The sequence below is a fragment of the Balaenoptera borealis genome (genome assembly GCF_965194805.1).
Source record: "Balaenoptera borealis genome assembly, chromosome: 4".
Taxonomy (NCBI): domain Eukaryota; kingdom Metazoa; phylum Chordata; class Mammalia; order Artiodactyla; family Balaenopteridae; genus Balaenoptera; species Balaenoptera borealis.
The window spans coordinates 124,244,696-124,267,153 of record NC_138861.1 but is presented as its reverse complement, the minus strand read 5'-3'; the positions used below and the strand labels follow the sequence as shown (position 1 = coordinate 124,267,153).

The window sequence follows — 22,458 nt, the reverse complement described above, 5'->3', positions numbered from 1 at the left end:
TCCTGTTTGGCCCTACAGGCTTGAACTCATTTAAGCAGGAGCTGCCCTGAAAAGCTCTCTCTTGTTAGGGACTGCTGCCAAACATTTATATTGTTGATTCTAAATTTTCCAATATGAAAACCATCCTATTCTGGAGAAGACAGAAACCACATAGTTGATTAATAGCGCTGAACTCTCTTATTTATCTGCTAACACTGTACCATCTTCTGAAAGCAGCAGCCCTCTTCTTTCCTACTCTTTTTGTATGAACATTTTCTCTATTTTACAATTTCAAAAGCCTCAATTCCCTTTGCCTTTAGTACTAGGTGCAAAAATGCCCAATTTAATTAGAAAGACTTTAATTGGTTAGCTGTTCAATGACTTGAGTAGATTTCTGGCCAGGTACATTTTCTGCATAAGGTAATTAGTTAGTAACCCATGCCCACAAATCCTTCCCCAAATTCTTGCATCATACAGATTTCTCCTTTTTAAATATCCTCAATGTTTATATTGATAGGTGTTACCAACTTGTCATGTACTTATACAAAAATTAGTGGTTTCAGAAGTGAATGATCCTGAACTGAATCAATAATTATCAAGAGCAATAACACTTTATGAATTTAGTGCTAAATAATACTTATAAAAAGCTTATTTCTTCGAGAATTTATTACTTAAATTACCGCAACTGTGTTAATTGTGAACTTTGATAGCCAAATGATCAGCTGTGTAGACAGGACCCATATGAATGCTGCCTTGTGTTAGTGACCGGACATCCCTACAACTTCTGTGAAACCATCAGCCTGTTACTGCAGTTGACACTTTGAAAGAACTTGCAGTTGCATTATACTATCATTTGAACATTTAAAAATAAATTGAACTATTCACCAAAGACATGTGTAATACGTTGACCTTTCAGGTTCAATCAATTTGGAAAACAAAATTCTTTTTGATCTCAGTATCACTCTTTGTAATTTGATTCCAAGAATATTTTTACTTTTATACTAACACTCTCTGAAAACTTCATTTTCTCAGAATCTCTATAGTTCCTATTTAAAAAGTCTTTTTAAACTTATGTAATAACTATAGATATTAATCACTTTTAAAATGGCATGAACTAATGGGCACATCTTGACCCAATTGAAAATTCATACCATTCTCTGGAAAAAAGTCCCTTGGCAAAATATCCTTGGGAAGAGAACAATGCCAGAAATTAACAACTGCTTAATTTTAATGTATAGAAAGGGTTACCTTGTTTTCTTAGACTAAATTGTAAGTGAATATAATTTTCTTAAAAAGGAGACACTGTGGGAAACATATGAAATGATTCATTTCCTGCTGTTTTTGGAAAAATGTAATTCTTCTGTAGCATTAGCTAAAAGATTTACTCTAAAATGGCTTTTCAACAATAGTGTATTGTGAGTCAGAAATATTCTCTTTCTCGTTACAGAGATTTAACAGGTTTTGACAATCAAACAGGAGATTTTTGTATAATTTTTGCATGAATGTTTAGTTCTTCCTAATCAGGTGGAAATAAATTATTTCAGAAAATGATTTAGGAACTAATGTGAGGTCCTTAGACCAAAAACAACAACAACAATAACAACAGCATGTTACCAAAGCAAACTTGAGTCCATTCACCTGTGTGCAGTGCCCAGTAAAGCCAGTCTACTGCCACCAGGTTGTGGTGAAAGAAAGTGCAGCACTTACTGCAGTCCCCAAGCAAGGAGTCTAGGCAGCTAGTGCTCAAAAGACCCTGAAATGGCTTTCAGGGAAAGGTTTTTAAAGACACAGTGAGGGAGACGGTTGTGGGGTGTGTGATCAGCTCATAGACATTCTTCTGATTGGTTGGTGGTGAGGTAACCAGGAGTCAACATCTTCAACCTTCTGGTTCCAACCAGTCTGGGGTCTATGTGCTTGTGGGCAGCATACAGTTAACTTCTCCCACCTGGTGGGGGTTTCAGAATCGACAAAATAGTTCAAAGATATGGCTCAGAATATAATCTCTAGCCCTTGATGAGGAACTAAAAGCCCTTGACTTTGTTTAATGGCTAAACTATTATTATTTTGTCTTGCTTGACTGTTTTCCTTTGTTTCTACATTTTCTCACTTCTCTGATTAAACTTATTCTTTGGAACTTGGGGAAGGCCTAGGAGGCTAAAGTTTTTCTGAGAACAAGAAGCAGACAGAGGACATGGCACGGTGGGAGGGGGCTGGGAGGTGGGGTCTATCCTGAGAAGTCTCCATAGGATCCTGCTCGGTTACAAACACTCTGAAATTTATATACTTTCCTTTCTCATGTTAGTTTGTTATGTCATGTGATTAATTAAAAGATTAAAGTTTATTCAGATTAATTCTGTTATAAGAACTTTAAAAAGACTTTGAGATAGGTGGTGAAAACTTAGTTTCAAAAGTACTGATTCAAATGCATTTCAAATGTTAAATATGTAGCTAATTAGGGTAGGACTTTTGAGCAACAGTAGAATATACTGAATTGCTCATATTTTATTTGGGGTAACATTTCTCTTCATAGAAACATTGTTTAATTTAAGAATCATTGTTTTATGTGGAATCTCTCTTTTATCCTGCACTGACACAATTTTTACTCTTTTGTCAAGGTATCAGATACATACCGGACTTCAACATTCTATCATAAGACCTACACAACCCAACTGCTTACCTCTGGACAATGCAACCCTACCTCAGAAGCTGAAAGAGGTTGGATATTCAACACATATGGTTGGAAAATGGCATTTGGGTTTTTATAGAAAAGAATGTATGCCCACCAAGAGAGGATTTGATACCTTTTTTGGTTCCCTCTTGGGAAGTGGCGATTACTATACACACTACAAATGTGACAGTCCCAGGATGTGTGGCTATGACTTGTACGAAAATGACAATGCTGCCTGGGACTACGACAATGGCATATACTCCACACATATGTACACTCAGAGAGTGCAACAAATCTTAGCTTCCCGTGACCCCAGAAAGCCTATATTTTTATATATTGCCTACCAAGCTGTGCACTCTCCACTGCAAGCCCCTGGCAGGTATTTTGAACACTACAGATCCATTATCAACATAAACAGGCGCAGGTATGCTGCCATGCTTTCCTGCTTAGACGAAGCAATCAACAATGTGACCCTGGCTCTAAAGACATACGGTTTCTATAACAACAGCATTATCATATACTCTTCAGATAACGGCGGCCAGCCCACCGCAGGAGGAAGTAACTGGCCCCTCAGAGGTAGCAAAGGAACCTACTGGGAAGGGGGGATCCGGGCTGTTGGCTTCGTGCACAGCCCACTTCTGAAAAACAAGGGAACGGTGTGTAAGGAGCTTGTGCACATCACTGACTGGTACCCCACTCTGATTTCACTGGCTGAAGGACAAATTGACGAGGACATTCAACTGGATGGCTATGACGTCTGGGAGACCATAAGTGAAGGCCTTCGTTCTCCCCGAATAGATATTTTGCACAACATCGACCCCATTTATACCAAGGCGAAAAATGGCTCCTGGGCGGCAGGCTATGGGATCTGGAACACTGCCATCCAGTCGGCCATCAGAGTGCAGCACTGGAAACTGCTCACAGGGAACCCCGGCTACAGTGACTGGGTGCCCCCTCAGTCGTTCAGCAACCTCGGGCCGAACCGGTGGCATAACGAACGGATTACGTTGTCAACCGGCAAAAGCGTGTGGCTGTTCAACATCACAGCCGACCCCTACGAGAGAGTGGACCTTTCTAACAGGTATCCCGGGGTCGTGAGGCAGCTCCTGCGGAGGCTCTCACAGTTCAACAAGACCGCGGTGCCTGTCAGGTACCCCCCCAAAGACCCCAGAAGTAACCCTCGGCTCAATGGGGGAGTCTGGGGACCATGGTATAAAGAGGAGAAGAAGAAACAGAAGCTACGCAAAAATAAGACTGAGAAAAAGCAGAAGAAAAGTAAGACAAAGAAGAAACAGCAGAAAGCAGGCTCGTTTACAAATTGCCGCTTGGGCGTTCCTCGTGGATAGGTACACATTTTTTCCTGTCTGGCTAAACTTAAATCAGTACTTAGTCTTTCCCCAGTTTTCTAGGTGAACCAGCATGTTTGGCTCAGTAGGATCCCTGCCATCAGCATCACTGTTTTCGGGTCGTGCTACTCCAGAGACTTCTGCCACCTGGAAAGCTTGTGCTCAGTGCCAATGGTGCTACTCTTGGAAGCCATGCTTGGAGCAGAAAGGAGATGTTTGTTTCTCTTGCTCCTTTATAAAAGGTGGTCAGTGACGAGTCCAGCTGTTGTGCTTCAGTCAATTGACCAAACACTATGCTTTAAATTATAACATTAGACTGTAACCTGCGGTTGATGGACACGCTACTTTGATGGAAGTTACAGGGCAGCATGATTAAAAACCACCTTTGATGAAGTGTAGTCAAAGGTTGCATCACCTCAAAGGCCTTGAAAAACATTTTTTTCTTAGTGAATTTTTGTATCTCTGTCATAGGACACTTGGGTTTTTTTAATTAATTCTATTTCATATATCATTTCCTTTCCTGTGAAAATAAGCTGTTTTTCTCACATGTGAACAGCTTGCACCTCACTTTATCATGCATAAGGGAATGGCAAATGTTTGAGCACACTGCCAAAACGTGAATGTAACTATTTTCGAAACACTTTAATAGAATGATGTTTCAGAATAAAGTACATAATTTATTTTTACAGAAAAAATATTAATTATTTTGTTTTCATAAAAAGTTATACAAATGACTTTTAATTATTTTATTTTTATTTTCTACATACCATTAGAAGAATTTTATTTCATATTATCAAGATTATCAAGCACTGTAATACTGTATTACTAGTGTGTGAATTCATAGAATATAAAAAGAAAAAAATGATAATCATCATTGTTCAACCATTATTTTGAATGTAATAGGATGAATATATTCCTTACAAATTACTTGGAAATTCAGTGTTTGTACAGAATTGAGAGACAACTTTATTGTTTCTGTCAAAAACACTTTATTTATGTATCTTAATTATTAAAATGACGTATTTTATAGCACCAGCAGATTGTGTGGCTTTTCTGATTTAACATCTATATAGAATTATATTATTCATTTTAACAAACAAAAATCTTTACAAATAGGCAAATGAAGGTATGATTTGCTAACAACCATAGTAATATAATATGGATTTTGCAAGTAAGAGATATTTCCACTTGGCCACTGCATGGAGAAAAGTGTTCTCTTGTTAATAAATAAGGTTTGTAATGACCCTACTCTTATACAAAGTGGACGTGGTGGGGAGATACAGAGAAATGAAGATATGGATCCTACCTGGCGTTGTTAAAACTCGAATTTGAAACTCACGCATGCAAACGCCATGAGGAGGATTAAAGGAACGTGATCTGTAATGAAGTTTATCATGGGTGATCAGTGAGGACAGGTTGATGTGGTTCCTGTTGGCCCTGGAGTTTTCTTTAAGGTGCCCTCTCCTAATACTGCCTGTAAGTCTCATAGTTTACACTCGAAAAATCACAGAGAGCTAGAACTGTGATATGTGAAGTTACAATTGTGATTAAAGAAATGTACGTGGCAGTATGGTAGCATACTATTAAATACATTTATATCAGAATTCAGAGGATATCTTCTCACAGTTCATGGAAATCTATAAAAGAATCGATAGACTTACCAAAATTACTAAAATGGACAAAAATAATTTAATATTTAAAAATTTTAATATTTCAGTTCTAGAATATATATCTCCATTTCATTATATAGGATTAAGTACTATTTCCTGAGTTTGTGTTTTGTCAACTGTATATTTAAGTGGGTCTTAAAAATCAAAGGCATACTGTCAGTGTTTTCCTCTCTTAGTGGCACATAAATTAATGAGGTGTCATAAAATAGATAGTATCTTATAATTCGAAAGATAGTTATTATTACATTAAAAAAGAGTTCTGAGGAAAAATGAGTTCAGGATATGTGGAGTTAAACAAGGTTAAAGGGGTCAATTTACGCAGACTTTCTTACAGTTTTTTAAATCCTAGCTTGCCTTGTAAATCTCTAACAGAAGGAAATTTTTATATAGTGTTTTCTAATTTATTTCACCATAAAACCCTTGTCTATACCACATTACACAGGACTAGGCAAAATATGGAACAGACCTCAGAAATTTTTAGTGTAAACATAGAATCTTCTAGAAATCCCTAGCAAAACAAAAAGGAGCAAAGAGGCAAATTAGGATCATGAAAATTAACTCACATTTGAGCCCAGTAGATATTACGTAATATGGTGTGATTTTAAATTCTCTGTAAATGACCATAACTTTCTCAATGAAAATAAATTAGCCCACAGTTTTCTACCTGGAAATGACTTCAAGGATGTTATTTACTATTTTTAGGAGAGTACCTGCCCGCCCCCCCATGACTCTGGGTAGGCAATTTAGGAGAAGTCTCTGTCTTGCCCTTAAGAAACTAAAATCTAAAACAATAGTCATCTATGAATAATGAACAGAAATGTTTCCAAAATGCTGTCAACAAATCACTAGGTGTTTCAAGATGTCCAGGGAGGAAAATACTCTGCACTTGACTTTTATGCCTTAACCATTAAAACTATGTTCACGTGGGGCCTTTATTCTCAGGTGTCATTTTCCTGAACTGTGATTCTCAGGTTGCATTTCTTTTGCAACCTGAGAGTTGCCCGTGGCTTTTTCAAGTGTAAATGGCACCACTTTAAAACCTCTGATCCTTTTATTAGGATACCAAAGGAAACCCCTGGATTGAAATATAAGTATGCCCCTAGCTTTGTCAGAAAATAAATTGTGGATGTGGCTTATGTGTCCTGGATGGGAAAGAATCTAAATCATTTTATTCAAATGACAAAACAAACAAAACTCTGTGGTACCTTTCAATCAGTGAAAAACATCCACACCATGGCTGTCAAGTCTTGTTTCATATGTATTTACATACTTTTCCCTCACTTTTCCCTTTTAAGAATCTTAAGAATAGAGGAGAAACTGTCCCTTTGATAATTGAATGAGTAGATAGTTAATACATTGTAACATTTGCTATTCCAAGGTACATGAATTTGGCATCAGGATTAGCTTCTTAAGCATTTTATTCCTGGGATTTTTGAGTACATACACTGTGAATTCGTCAGTAGCCATCAGAATGTGTGTTGTTGGCAGGAATAAACTGGCTTGCCAGAAGCAGCAAACAAAATTCTTGTGTCAGAAGTTAGTAATTTCATTGTTTCCTCTTAGCGAAATTACTTATTAAAATTCATTCGTTCTACAGATTTTTGTTAAATCCTACTGCCTGCTTGGCAGGCAGTGTTCTTGGTGCTTGAAATCCATCAGTGAACGAAATGGATAAAAATTCTTATTGCTTGTGCAGGTGACATTCTAGCCGAGTGGTGCAAACAATAGGTAATAAACATAAATAAATAAATTATATACTATATAAAGTAGTGTGGAAAAGAAAGAGTAGATCAGGACAAGGGGAGGACTTATTCAACACCAAGTTTACCCATCCATTTATTCAACACTTGGTAAGTGCCACACATGATAAACGCTGTGATATGGTGACTAGCAACAGCAGACAGAGTCCCTGTTTTCGGGTTGTCTGCATGTCCTGGGAGACACAGCCGTTAGTCAGATAACCAAACACACCCTCCTCTCCTCCACTCTCTTCCCCTACTTGATCCTTCTCCATAGACTTATCACCCTTTAATATATTTCATATTTTACTTACATATTTTATTTATTCTCTGGCTCTTCCCACTGGAGTGTAAGCTTCTTAACAAAAATAGTTTATGTCTGCTCTATCTACATCTGTATTGCCAGTATGTAAACCAATGCCTGGCTCCTAGTCAGTGTTCAATATATATTTATTTTTTGCATGAATAGATAAGATAATCACAAATATCCATATGTTCAGCTACATTTGCTTGGGTTTCCACTTTCCACAGTTGTAGAGGAATTTCACTGTTGAAAAATAGAACTAATCATCCCTAATACCATTCCTCATAATAATAGCATTGTTGTGAAATGAAGAAATTTCTAGCATTAGAAAAAACTAACTCGAATAATGTATAGTTATAGGAACAGAGTGTTAGCAGCAAAAACCAAGCAAAAATCATACAATTCTGAGAGCAAATTTTATCTTTATTACCTAACAGAGTACAACATAATTATTCTAACACTACTTTGAATGTAACAGAATACAGTATAAATGAGAGTTTCCAGAAAGGAGAAATGGGGATTAAATTGTGAATAATTTTTGTAGCAAGCCATAGAAGGGAAAAATATAAATAGCAAATAAACCTCTGTGTCTTCACAGAATTATGAAGCCAAATGGACTATATCTCACATCCTTGGGTATCTTATTACGAAGCTCTCCAATTTGGCAAAGAAAGAATTCTGTTTCTTTAAAGGTAAGTTTTTCTTAAGTGTTTTATTGGTTGTAGCATCTCTGTGAAATCCATTGATTCATTTATTAGATATGACACTATAAAACACACGACATGAAAATGTTGTCCGTGGGAGTTAGGTAGACTTGAACATATTTACTTAACTTTCCATTTCATATCTATGATTTGAAATTTCCTTCCTCTCAAATGTACTACAATGCTATAATATTCTTTGTCAATTGAGTTATACAATTTTGGATAAAATCAATCCCACCAACTTAAGAGGTCCAAGAAAATAACATATGCTCATTAAAATGTCTGTGTATTCATTCTCTGCAGAAATTCTTTAGCTGTTAATTATAAATGGAGGGCATCTTATCTAATGAATCAAATAAAAGTCAAATTTATCTTTCAAAATAAATATCCAAAAACAATTTTTAATATGACATATTAATGCTCTGGAAACAATACTTTAATAATTAAGGTTTCTTCAGCCTTAAGAGTTGTGAATGACTGGGGATTACTTTCGACTGAACATCTCAATTCTAAACAACTGTGAGAAAGAATATTTTCATAACAAAGGTTGAAAAAATAAAACCTTGATTTTACTTAATAATCTGAAACTGTATCTTCTCATGTCACCATCACCAGAACTTCCAGAGGCTCCTTTTCAACAAAAGTGATAGCATAACTCATCAGTCATGGAGACTCATTCTGTCTCTAATACATGTCCCACTAACATTTCTCTCTTTTAAGTTTTCCCTGATTGGAATAATCAACCGTCTCTAGCATCAAGAAGGTAGGGAATTATAAGCATATAACACCACATAATTCCTACTACACATTCAGACTTAACAGCAACAAAATGTAGGGGTTCAGAGCATGTCATCCCAAAATATGCCCCCTTGGAATATTGGTTATTTTGAGTGAGTTAAAGGCACCTTAAAAATAGCAGATCAAGCAGGCCACTTTGACCTTCCTTTTTCTTCCTGAAAGGAGGAGATAAAAATCCCAGGTGAAAGGTGCCCTCTCTGTATCAGGAGGAAAGAAGACATTCTTATCACCAGAGATGGGAAGTCAAAGCTGAGAGAAATCTGTACAAAAGAACTTGTTAAACTAACCTTCATCTTTCTAGTCACTTTTCCACAATTCACTGCCCTGGCCCAAACCCCTTTGCCTTGTCACATCCTCACAGTTTACTATCCCTTGTCCAACCCAGGACATAAGCATCCAGCTCTGATTGCTTCTTTGGGTCTTCATTTTCCTGTGAAGGTGCCCATGCATATGTAAAAATAAAAAATACAGTCTATTTATTAAACTTGTTTTTCTTTTCTTCAAGTTTTGCTCAAAGCCCTAAGAGTTAACTTAGCATTTCAAAGATTACAGTCACAGATGCCAGGGTAAGCTATTATCTCCCTGCTGGGAGAAGTGGCTGCAGTGACAGTGTAGGTGAGGGGGATAAGTAGAGAGGTTCTTCCCTTCTTTTTTTCTTTGACTCCATGCCTGTGTACTTCCCAGCACCTGGGCTGTGACTGGACTGTTTCTTTATGTTCTCTCACATAGAACCATGGCTTCACATTTTACATTCTTTGTTCCTTTATTGTCCATCACTGAGTCCCACACCCCTTCCTGCCCCAGAACTAGGCACATAGACACCTGTGTCCAACAGATTATTAACATTTAAATCCCTCCCCTCCTGAAGTTCCCTGGCGTAAAGGGATGGGTGTGTAGAGCTACCCCCATCTGCTGGTGACAAGAAGCCCTGAGCACTACCCCTAAACTTAAGTCAGTCAAGATCAAGGTAGAAGGGGCGTGGGCCATTGCGGGAAGCAGATAAAGTGTTTCTGCATGAATAAGTGAGCTATATCTCCTTTCAGGTTCAAACAGCTCAACAACTGCAAAGCCCAAAGACTTGCTTCAGTTTGGGGATCTAATTAATGCTTTCTCTGTATTGTTTCTTACCTTTGGGAATTCCTGCTCTTTCTCATGTAGCATAGAGGAGAGAGCAACAGAGACTTCTAACATTCTCTACCACCCACAGCCCAATTTCGGGAATGCCTGGACCCTTTCTTCCCTTGCCTGGAATAGAAAGCCAAAACCAAAAGCACCATTTAGACTGCTCGTTCCAATCCTACCTCCCAGTCCTCAGCCAACAAATGTCTCAGTCCTTTCAACATGTCTGCTACTGGTTTCTGTGGACTTCTCTCAAATCCTGTCAGCCTGTGAGGATCTCCTTTGTCTCTCTCAGCAAACCATGTTTCAAACAGGAACCCATCTTTGTCAGCAAAATTGATACATTTTTACTCTCTATATTTCTTCATTGTTATCCCAAAAGCAACCATGAAGCTTCCAGAACAGAGATCAGAGTCATTGTCATTGTCATTGTCATTACTGAGTATAGTGACTGCACCAGTTTCCCTCCTTCAGGGTTACCAGAATCTGTGTCTCCCGAACCGCAATTCATAATGTTACTGAGTCTGGACTTGGGTCTTAAGCTCAGCAAAGCCAATATGCTGGCACCGGGTTGTGGTGAAGGAAAGTAATGTTTATTTGCAGGGCACCAAGCAAGGAAAATGCGCAGCTCAGGCTCAAAAGACCTGAACTCCCCAGTGGCTTCCGGGGAAGGGTTTTCAAAGGCAGTGTGAGGGAGAGGGCTGCAGGTGCCTGATTAGCTTGTGCTCAGTTCCAGGACTGGTTGACATCAAGGTGAAGTTTCCAGCATCATCAATCTTCTGGTTTCAACTGGTCTGGGGTCTACATGCTTTTGGTCAGCAATTTTCATCTGGTAGGGGTCTAGTTCCTGTAAAAACAACTTTGGAATGTGTGTCAGACCTTTATATCTCTGAGGGAACTGGGAGTTCAGTGACTCTGCTATGTGGCTGACTTATCGTCTAAATTGTTACCAGTTTCCCAGCTCAACAGCTATTCTTTGTTTCTGCATCTTCACATTTGCTGATCATTAACTCTTTATTTTTTTTTATTTCTGAGATATACATTTTAAAGTAATAACTAGAATTATGACTTATAACATTATACCAGAACATATAAGATTTTTAGAAATTTCATGTAATGTCTGAAACATTTATATTAACATATTTCCATACAAATAACCCAAATAAAGTTTAGTATTAGTCGTTTTTGTTTGTTTGTTTGTTTGTTTGTCTCTACTGCAGGTTCTTATTACTCATCAATTTTATACACATCAGTGTATACATGTCAATCCCAATCACCCAATTCAGCACACCACCATCCCCACCCCACCGCGGTTTTCCCCTCTTGGTGTCTGTACGTTTTTTCTCTACACCTGGGTCTCAACTTCTGCCCTGCAAACTGGTTCATCTGTACCATTTTTCTAGGTTCCACATATATGCGTTAATATACGATATTTGTTTTTCTCTTTCTGACTTACTTCACTCTGTAAGACAGTCTCTAGATCCATCCATGTCTCAACAAATGACTCAATTTTGTTCCTTTTTATGGCTGAGTAATACTCCATTGTATGTATGTACCACAACTTCTTTATCCATTCATCTGTCGATGGGCATTTAGGTTGCTTCCATGACCTGGTTACTGTAAATAGTGCTGCAATGAACATTGGGGTGCATGTGTTTTTTTGAATTATGGTTTTCTCTGGGTATATGCCCAGTAGTGGGATTGCTGGGTCATATGGTAATTCTATTTTTAGTTTTTTGAGGAACCTCCATACTGTTCTCCATAGTGGCTGTATCAATTTACATTCCCACCAACAGTGCAAGAGGGTTCCCTTTTCTCCACACCCTCTCCAGCATTTGTTGTTTGTAGATTTTCTGATGATGCCCATTCTAACTGGTGTGAGGTGATACCTCATTGTAGTTTTGATTTGCATTTCTCTAATAATTAGTGATGTTGAGCAGCTTTTCATGTGCTTCTTGGCCATCTGTATGTCTTCTTTGGAGAAATGTCTATTTAGGTCTTCTGCCCATTTTTGGATTGGGTTGTTTGTTTCTTTAATATTGAGCTGCATGACCTGTTTATATATTTTGGAGATTAATCCTTTGTCCGTTGATTCGTTTGCAAATATTTTCTCCCATTCTGAGGGTTGTCTTTTCGTCTTGTTTATGGTTTCCTTTGCTGTGCAAAAGCTTTGAAGTTTCATTAGGTCCCATTTATTTATTTTTTGTTTTTAATTCCATTACTCTAGGAGGTGGATCAAAAAAGATCTTGCTGTGATTTATGTCAAAGAGTGTTCTTCCTATGTTTTCCTCTAAGAGTTTTATAGTGTCCGGTCTTACATTTAGGTCTCGAATCCATTTTGAGTTTATTTTTGTGTATGGTGTTAGGGAGTGTTCTAATTTCATTCTTTTACATGTAGCTGTCCAGTTTTCCCAGCACCACTTACTGAAGAGACTGTCTTTTCTCCATTGTATATCTTTGCCTCCTTTGTCATAGATTAGTTGACCATAGATGCGTGGGTTTATCTCTGGGCTTTGTATCTTGTTCCATTTGATCATTAACTCTTGAACCAGCTTTTGAGACTCAGGGAAAACCTGAGAGACTAAACGAAAAGCCTTTTATTTCAAAAGATGGGGACATAGGGTGTTGTATATGGTTTCATTAAGACCCCAAATAAACTCTTTTCTTATCTGCAGCCTCCTGCGTTATTTTATTTTGGTTGACAGTACGAATGTCTACTACGTGCTTACCCTATGACACAGCAATTCCACTCCCAGATATTTACCCAAAACCAGTAATAAAACCATTACATACCTAGTAAAGTGTCTTGCACACTGTAGTATTTAATTAACATTCAACACAGAACAAAAAAGGCCTAATGTAATCACTCATTTTTGTTTTTTATAAAGTGTATGTATTATTTTAAATTTTTATTTATTTATTTATTTATTTATTTTTGGCTGTGTTGGGTCTTCGTTTCTGTGCGAGGGCTTTCTCTAGTTGTGGCAAGCGGGGGCCACTCTTCATCGCGGTGCGCGGGCCTCTCACTATCGCGGCCTCTCTTGTTGCGGAGCACAGGCTCCTGTCGCACAGGCTCAGTAGTTGTGGCTCACGGGCCTAGTTGCTCCACGACATGTGGGATCCTCCCAGACCAGGGCTCGAACTCATGTCCCCTGCATTGGCAGGCAGATTCTCAACCACTGCGCCACCAGGGAAGCCCATCACTCGATATTTTAATCATTTTTCTACCATGTTAACTAGCATGTGGAAATTAGTGGAACCGAAATAAACATCTCTCCAATTACATGTTACAGATGACTGCCACCAGGTGTCATGCCATCAGGTTTCTTTCAACTGGCTGAAGCGGTATGTAACTAATTTTTAATTATTTAAATCTATGTCCTTTAAAATTAAATCATGAAACTGAGGCAATGTGAATGATATATTGAATGGTAAGTGCAATTAAATCTGTATATACATTTCATTCACAACTGATTCATGTCTAATAATCACAATTAAAACTTAATTCTAACCAAAATTGCTAATAAATATAAACTGAAGTAAAAAGGCATGCGTATATGCGTGTATGGCTTTCTGATTATATGACACTCTACTAAGAAAATGAGAATTCCCCTCAAATCTCTCTCTGTCATTCTCATCTTAGCAGTGACTATCCTTCTGCTTCTCTGCCCTGCCCCACTCCACCACTGCCACTCTTTCTTCTGCCTATTTGTCTATCTCCCACTCCTCTTTGGCTCTTTTCCCTTTCTCATGCTTACCTTTCCTTCCCCATTTTTCAATAAATATATTGTATTTACTATCTCTAAAATCTAAACAAACCCACTTGCTGAAATTTAATATTAACTTATGTTAGTTCTGTGCACCTATCTTTAAAAAAGTCTTTGAGCAAACTTTCACGTTAGCATATGCTATTCCAAATTGCCACTTATGTTCCAACCTAATCTAAGAGTGACAAAGACTACTGATTGAAATTTGTATTTTTACCTACAGTCAAAGGTAGTAATGATATTCAAAAAAGATAACTTTATTTACTATTGCCAGATTTACAAATATCTTTGTGTATATATTTGTATGTTTAATTATAATCATATAATCGTATAATGTTTGCTTGAATTATGGTTCCAGAACCAATTATAGCTATTACTGGCCATTAAATGAGGAAATGTATTTGCAGCTCAAAAATTTGTCTTGTTATATTTTCTAGTGGAAAAAGGCTTATACTAACAGGATATTAACTAGTTTTAAGTGGATTCACATTATTACCCTGCATAATAAAACTATAAGCAAGTCTCTGCTTTATAGATTATGAATTGTTAAATATTTGTTTGTCTGAATTATCAATATTTTTATATTTATTATCATTTTTGTAAGTAAAATCAATGTAAGATTTAAGTACTTATGAACAAAAAGATGAATCACCATTTTCTATTAAACTGCGTTAATTCTTTCCAGCAAGAAGTAGTTTATTAAATTATATCCTACTAACTTCCAGCATGACGCATTTGTCAAATTACCTAATAGGCTGTGTTATGGGATAATTTCAGTAGAATATATTTTGAATTATTCTAAACTGTCTTAAATTGACTGATAAATTTAAAGAAACCATAGTTATTTTATGAATTACCTAGTTCTACGTCTAAATTTCACCTAAACCTTCCTATTAAAAACAGTTATGGTTTCAATAAACTTCAGATTATTAATACATTGTAGTCCTCCTTTTCCCTCTAAACATCATTTGACTATTTTTTCCACCATGAATTATTTTGTTTCCTTTAAAATTCTTAAATTTTGGGTCAATATGGAAATATTCTAATTTCCTTATAATTTGTTATTAACGCTAATTTACTTCTTAATTTATTTGCGCTTTATAACATCTTTCTCTTTTGACGTCTTTAAAATGTCTTTGTAAGATGCCTTTGAGCTGAGACATTTCATCAGCTGATTTTGATGCCGTACATGCTTGTGAAATACTGCTAAGTAAATCCTTGAAAATTTTCCCGATCATTACTTGCCTTTCCTCTTATACTAAAAAAGTATTTTGTATACTATTTACATGCAAAATGTAAATTTCTGAAATCTGACTTCCAAAGTCTATTATCTCAATTTCAAGGAGTGAAGGAACTTGAACAAATAGATTTCAACTATTGTTCAAATGTTCTAATATCTCTTTATCTTACAAAATGTACTACTGATAGTCTTACTATTTTAAAACCTTGAAGTATCCTTTAAGATTGAGTGTATCTTATAAATAATGAGCAATATGACCGAATTTGCCATGCTAAAATCATTCACCTGTTCTCACCTCACATTCACAATATGTGTCATCTTAGAAGTTCTCCAGGAATCAAACATTTAACCAGTGTTACTAAATGAACTTCCTATAATTGTATGTGAAAAGAGAAGAAATGTTTATTTCATAAAAACGTTGGTAACTTCATTTTATTTATTTTACTGCCTTCTCTGAATGAGAAAACCAATCTTGATACATAAGTGGAAGAAAAATAGGTAGCTAGAAGCTTCACATTGCTGGTGTATGTCCTCTACAGAGAAAAAACACAAAAAAATTATTACTCAGATCCAGTTCTTTAATTTTTTGGTTTTTTGGGGGTTTTGCAAGATGAAAAACATGAGAACTTTGTAGGAAAGCTGTGTTCTCGTAGACCAACCATTCGTACAGGGCCTTAATTTCCTACAAAAAGAGAAGTTTGGACTAAATCAAAGTAAGACAGTAAAAGGCAAAACTGATTTTTCACAGATCATAATGTTTAAAAATAGATGTCACTAATTTCCTTGAGCTTGACAAATCCCTCAGGAGTCTCATCTGAGTCTCATCTCATCCTTTAGCTATAGGTAGTTAACAGAACATTAAACAATAAAAAGTCTGAAATCAGTCAAATGATGAGTTCAACCACTCTTCTCCTTTCAGTACATCACACTTATTCTCCAGCCTGGAGAGACCCACACGCAGGGAATGTTGCTGTTCCTATTTGTTTATAAAATATAAAGTGATGTGTACATAATAACAAATCATAATATTATTATCATTATTGTAAATAAGAGAAGTATATTCTTCTTATTTATTATGGTTAATAACAGAAGTACATTACTAGGAGGCGTATCATTGTTAAGCACATTTTAAGAGGCGTTATCGGGACTTCCCTGGTGGCGCAGTGGTTAAGAATCCGCCTGCCAATGCAGGGCACACAGGTTCGAGCCCCGGTCGGGGAAGATCCCACATGCCGCGGAGCCACTAAGCCCCTGCACCACAACTACTGAGCCTGCGCTCTAGAGCCGGTGAACCACAAGTACTGAAGCTCGCGTGCCTCGAGCCCATGCTCCACAACAAGAGAAGCCACCGCAACGAGAAGCCCGCTCACCACAGTGAAGAGTAGCCCCCACTCACTGAAACTAGAGACAGCCCGCACGCAGCAATGAAGACCAAACACAGCCAAAAAAATATTAATTAATTAATTTTTTTAATTAATTAATTTTTTTAAAAAGAGGCATTAGCTTAAACTCACTCATTAGAGCTCATGACTAGATTAAAATGTTTTTAAAACTGCATAGGTGACTCTCTAAAGCAAACCTAGGACTAACAGACTGAAATTACTGAGAGGCAAGTGTTAGTTCAATATAAGCAAGAACTTTCTAGTACTAGTGCTGCCTTCAGTGGAATGTGGTAGACTCAAAAAACACTGTGTTTCTGTTATTGATAGAAATCTAACAAAAGTGGAATCATTATATGCGAGAGACACATCCAGACTCCGTGTGTTCATTAGAGCCAGGAGTGTCGCCCAGAGCCCAGACTGCTACAGTAGTTTGGGTCCAAAACCACCTTACACAGACAACCAGAAAAATGACCTTCCACAGTTTCCCAGTCCAAGGTTCCTTCCCAGCAATGATTCTTATGATGTGAATAGGTGTGTACATTATTTATTTTCCCTGACTTCAACTGAAATCAGTAGGAAAAAACAACAGGTTTGTGCCACACTCAGAAGCTTGTGAGAATACAGGCTCAACTTCTCCCCCTGGGACATCATTCAAATTTTCCCTCTCATGATTTCATCTTTAGCTGATGGCATACACCTGTTCCAAACTCTTTTTCCAAACCTATTTCCAAGGAAGATAGGGCCACCTCTATTTGTAATTCACTTTAAGTTCATGTGATTTTCTCATTATAATGTCTTGGCATAAGAAGACACACCTGCTGCCAGGGCAACCTAAATGCACAATTTGTTTCCTTAAAACAGATGTTACCTGGTCAAATTCCTTCTGTATTCTTGGTTGGCCTCACTTTTGTGTTATTAAAATGCAAGCGTTTTGTAGTTTCCCGCTTATTATTTTTCCTGTTTTTTACAGGGTCTTGTTGATCTATACTCTTTTCCTTTGATTCGCTGACATTTTGTTTTTACCGACTAACTCAAATACATTTCCCCACCTTGAAAGTGAGAAAGTTTTCCCATCTTTTACATATGTCTGTCTCAGAATTTTTATCTCCATTAAAAAAGTAAAGAGGGATCAACTTCTGTAATTTAAAAGCTTATATTTGATCAAAACTTCAGTGTATGTCTCAAATAATTGAGGTTAATATATTGCATTTTTATAGAATCAGTGGAAGCCTATATGAGCATTACAACCACTTTTTAACTTGTGCTGTTTTAGTTTCATCACAGAATCATGTCTTCTTTAACATACTTAACATGGTCAAATCAACTGTAATCATTTTTTTCCCTTTTGATTTTTGATGTTTTTGATGTTAAATTTGATATCCTGGGCATGGGAAGACTTCTCACAAACCACCCTCTTTGCCTTTTTTCATACTACCTCAGATATTTCTGAAAGCATCCTTGTTTTTGATAACATTAAGATATGTCAAACCCATTCTTATTTTTCCAATCTTATGAGGTAGAGTCATCTATATTTCAAGAAGTTCTGGAATATTTTAGAGAAAAAGAATATCAGAAGCCATAATGTTGACATTAGATTATACATTAGACTATTCCATGTGATTATAAGAGGCAGGAAGAGTGACACCAGAGGACCCAAGAAGTGTCTGCTTGCATCATTAACGCATATTGAATATTGGAAGAGAAAAGTATGTTCACAAATAACGTAATGAAATATAATATTTTAGCTTATTCAAAATGATGAAAATGTTAAAAGGGCAAAAATAGCTTACAAAAGTGAAACTTCATAACAGCAATTTTTCTTAGCATATTGAAACAAATCATTCGCAGTAGTAGAGTTTTCTCAAAAAGAAGGGACAATCAGAAACAATAGTTCTTGCCAATAAAATATTCTGCCTTTTCCTCTCATATATTCAAAACTGAAGAATGCAACTTAAGGAACTTTAATTAAGGTTAGTTCTTTTCTATAAATCATAAGATTTTTAAATAGGTGGCTTGGGAAAGAGGTCAGAGGACATATTCTTTCTTATGCATGTTAACCAGTTAATTACTTTTTAAAAATAGTAAATGAGGGAACCATTTCATTTATGTTTGTTTTGAATCATTATAAGGTAACAGATATTTCCAAAATGAAGTTCTGAGAATATATCTTGAAGATATATTTCTTCCATAAAATGAAATTTTTTAAAAATTATTTCTTTTTTTTTCAGAGTGTGGCTTTGTGGATTTATGAAAAGTATTGCTCTTTATTTTAACTGTATAAGGAAACATTAGGGACAGACCAATTATTGCCAAATTTCATTCAGCCAGCTGCCATTCATATGATGCAGATGTTTGTGATCAAGTCTCCCTAGAGAGCTCAAGGTGTTGCATCAGAAAAGAGTCAGTTCATAAGCCTTAGCTGTGTTTCTAAGAGCTGTCATTTCTCCTAATTACATCAACTACAAGTGTGCTAAATTCATTCATAGACATATGCTGAGCATTACATCAGAATCAATCTTCATTCATTACAACTACTCTTTGCTTTTTAATTATTAAGAAGCGTATCAATGGATAAGCCTATTGTCATACCTTTAAGTTAGGATTTCTTAAATTGTTTTTTCCCTAAAGAAATATAATGGCTTTGAAAGAGGCTAGACGTGACAGGGATTTGAGTTTTTCTTGAAGGACAAAAGTCTGAAAATAACTGTTAGTATAAAATCAGTAAGAATTTATAAAGAAATAAATATTAAATAAAAACAAACTCAACTGATCTTTGACCATCAGATGAGAAGGCAGGGCCTTGGCTCAACTTTTCATTTAATTATACCTTGGCCGAATATTCTGGGTAGAAAGAACTTGCCTTTTTCTTATACTAACTTGTAGAAAGACTAGATTAAAACATTTTGCATAGTCACCCAACTTTTTTATTATTACTGTACTAATCTGACTAAGAATAGAGGGAATAGAAATGAGAATAGAAAATGAGTTTCAAAGTGTTATGTAGTTTAGGAGTCAGAATAAGTCTCAGAAGTATGAAATTGAATTTATAAAGGAAATTAGTACCCTGAAAGTTCTCAGGTTGAGTAGCTCTATATACTATTCATTCTGGACAATTCTGAAAACCACAATGATTTCTTATCCATATTTACCTGCACATACTTTACCTTCATTGTGTATTTCTAATGCTATTTATAGTTTGCTGTTATCACCAAAAACCACAGTTGCCCGTATTTTAAAACTTGTATTGTATCACTACAAACATTAATTTCTAATGTAGTGCAGAGAATTCAATGATCTTCAATGATGTTTGCATAATATTTATGCAAAAGACAATTTCTGTCTTTGATGATATGTTGTTATAACATGGTGTTGGCAGAGCACCAGTTGAAAACTTTCTTACTGTCCCAGGATTAATGCCTTAGGGTCCACAGTCTAACATCGAGTAATGCAAGCATATCTTCCTATTTTCCCAGAATTAGTGCCCAAATCCACATTCTAATGTCAAGTAATGTCAAATTCTAAGATCAAAAAACTATGAGCTACTAAGCTACTGAACCAGCAGAGCATTTGGTATCCTAGATTTAAAGCTGCTGATGAGAGAAGAGAAGGGCAAGAGACATAATGAGGAGAGAACCACAAGGGGGCACAGCCTGTACTCCCACTGTGTGGTGTGAAAAGGATATCTTTGTTTCCCACAGTCACTGTGAGTGTAGGTTAGACATTGAGTTATTTTACTAGCACTCCCTAAGAGACCTACAAACTAGGATAGGAATCCCCAACCACAAGAGGTAATGAAGCAAACTTCCCTTGGCAGAAATGAGGGATAATAGTTGGTTAAGCATCAGCTGACTTTCCCAAGCCGGACTACAAAGGGTAAGAGTCCCTTAGAGCCCTTCAAAGAACTAGCAAATATCTGCCCATTAGAAAACCAGCACTTAGATGCCTACCACAGAGAAGTAGCTGCAAGTGACAGAAAGTGAAGAGCAATCCACCCGTGGAGGATTAGTTTAAGTGATGGGAGAGCAGTTTCAGCTAACAAAGTAAATGTCAGTCAATTATCCACAGGCAGTTGCGTATTTACACATTTTGACTCTTCCTCCCTGCCTCAACACCAGTGGACGAAGGGCTTGAAAAGACACAGGTTATGAGAGTTTTTTTTTCCACTCCCATCATTAAGCACAATTTCCAAGTCACTGGACTCTGGGGAAAGGAGAGCTTATACTGATTACAAGATTTATATTCTAAAGTAGATAAGACTTCATATTAACAACCAGTAACTTGTATTCTTTTTCTTATGTAAAATACCTATGTACATCTCATTTGTAAAAGAAAGTTCTGCTTCATCTGTAATTCTATGGTACCGATTATTTTCTCTCAGTATTTAGAATATATTATTTCACTGTTTTCTGGCTTCAGTTTCTACTGCTGAGTAATCAATTTTTAATCTAATTGTTCATCTTTTGTGATTATTCTATTTTACTAATACTTTAAATATCTCTTCTTCTTCATTAATATCTTAATTTCACTATGTCTAGGTGTATGTTTGTTTTTATTTACCTCCTTGGGATTCATTGAGTTTCCTGAATTTGATATTGGTGTATCTGAAATGGCAATTATCTCTTCAAGTATTTTCTTCTCACCATCTTTATATTTTATTATTCTGCAGCTATCATTAGGAGTATCTGGGAACTCTTCCCTCTGTCCTCTCTTTCATATTTTCCTTTCCTTTTCTTTCTTTGCTGCATCCTGGGTAATTTCTTTGTATCATTTAATGATTCTTTCTTCAACTGTGTAATGTGTTATTTTATCCATCAATCAGGTTTTTTAATCTAATTTTATATTTTAATTTTTACAACTTCTGTTTGGTTCTTAATTGATAGTAATTTGGTCTTTGTTTATATTTTTGGTTCACTCTTTTTCCTTAAGGAATTAAAAAATACTCATTTATATTCTTCTGATAATTACAATATCTACAGGCTTTGCAAATATGGTTCATAACATTCTGTTTCTGTTAACCTTGCTTATGGCTTATTTCTTCACATTTTTAATATATTTATTAGGGGATGATATTCTTTGGACCTCTGAGAAATGTTTAAAAATTGTGTTTTCTTTCCTCCATAGCAGATTTGTGTTTTCTTTTGCTGGGCTCTTGGGGTCACTGCTAATCCAGAATCACTTTGACTTAATTATTGGCTTGTCACACAGTAGTCACACAGTAGTATGAATTAATGCTCCATATCCATGGTCTTGGGGTGATTTAGGGCAAAAGGAATCTTAACTTGGTATGTGAGAGTTACATAAAGGAGGTGGCTGAGGATATGGACTCAGGATTATTTGTTTTGCATATGAAAGGCATGCTCACAGGTAGTTGTTTGCTAACTCTAGGAATTAGGTACCCCTGGGTAGGGCAGTCTCTCCCAAATCAGCAAAGCCCCAAGATATCAAAGCATCATAAAATATTAAAAATCATAATACACAAGGCTAGACAGGCAAGTACTCTCAACATCTTCCTCTGAAAGGGGATTTCGCCTCTTTTTTTCAGTCACTGAGTGTATTGTTCTCTGGGAAGTGAGGTCTCAGATTTTTGAGGTTATCTCTGACCCAGCCTTCTATGACACTCAGACCCATGCTTTGCCTCCAGCTCCGTGGGTGCACGGGACTTTAAAATCCAGGCCCAAGTTTACTGACAATTGTCAGGTTTTCTCCAGGCAAACACTGACTCCAGTGCTCACTTACTGCTCT

The 22,458-nt window shown here is 36.5% G+C and overlaps 1 protein-coding gene across 5 annotated transcripts in view; it reads left to right on the top strand.

Annotated features, from left to right (window-relative positions):
- Positions 1–22,458, top strand: part of ARSJ (arylsulfatase family member J) — a 162,434-nt gene that overhangs the window by 61,625 nt on the left and 78,351 nt on the right. For 2 of the 5 annotated variants that reach the window (XR_014243802.1, XR_014243804.1), the window contains exons 2-4: positions 2,595–3,993; positions 8,305–8,398; positions 13,621–13,672. Coding sequence is in view for 1 of the 5 variants with exons in the window: in XM_082389645.1 (XP_082245771.1) it covers positions 2,595–3,993 (1,399 nt within the window). In the remaining 4 variants the exon portion in view is untranslated. Of the gene's footprint in view, positions 1–2,594; positions 5,029–8,304; positions 8,399–13,620 lie in introns of those variants that run through there. The other 3 variants (XR_014243805.1, XR_014243803.1, XM_082389645.1) reach the window with 3 other exon arrangements.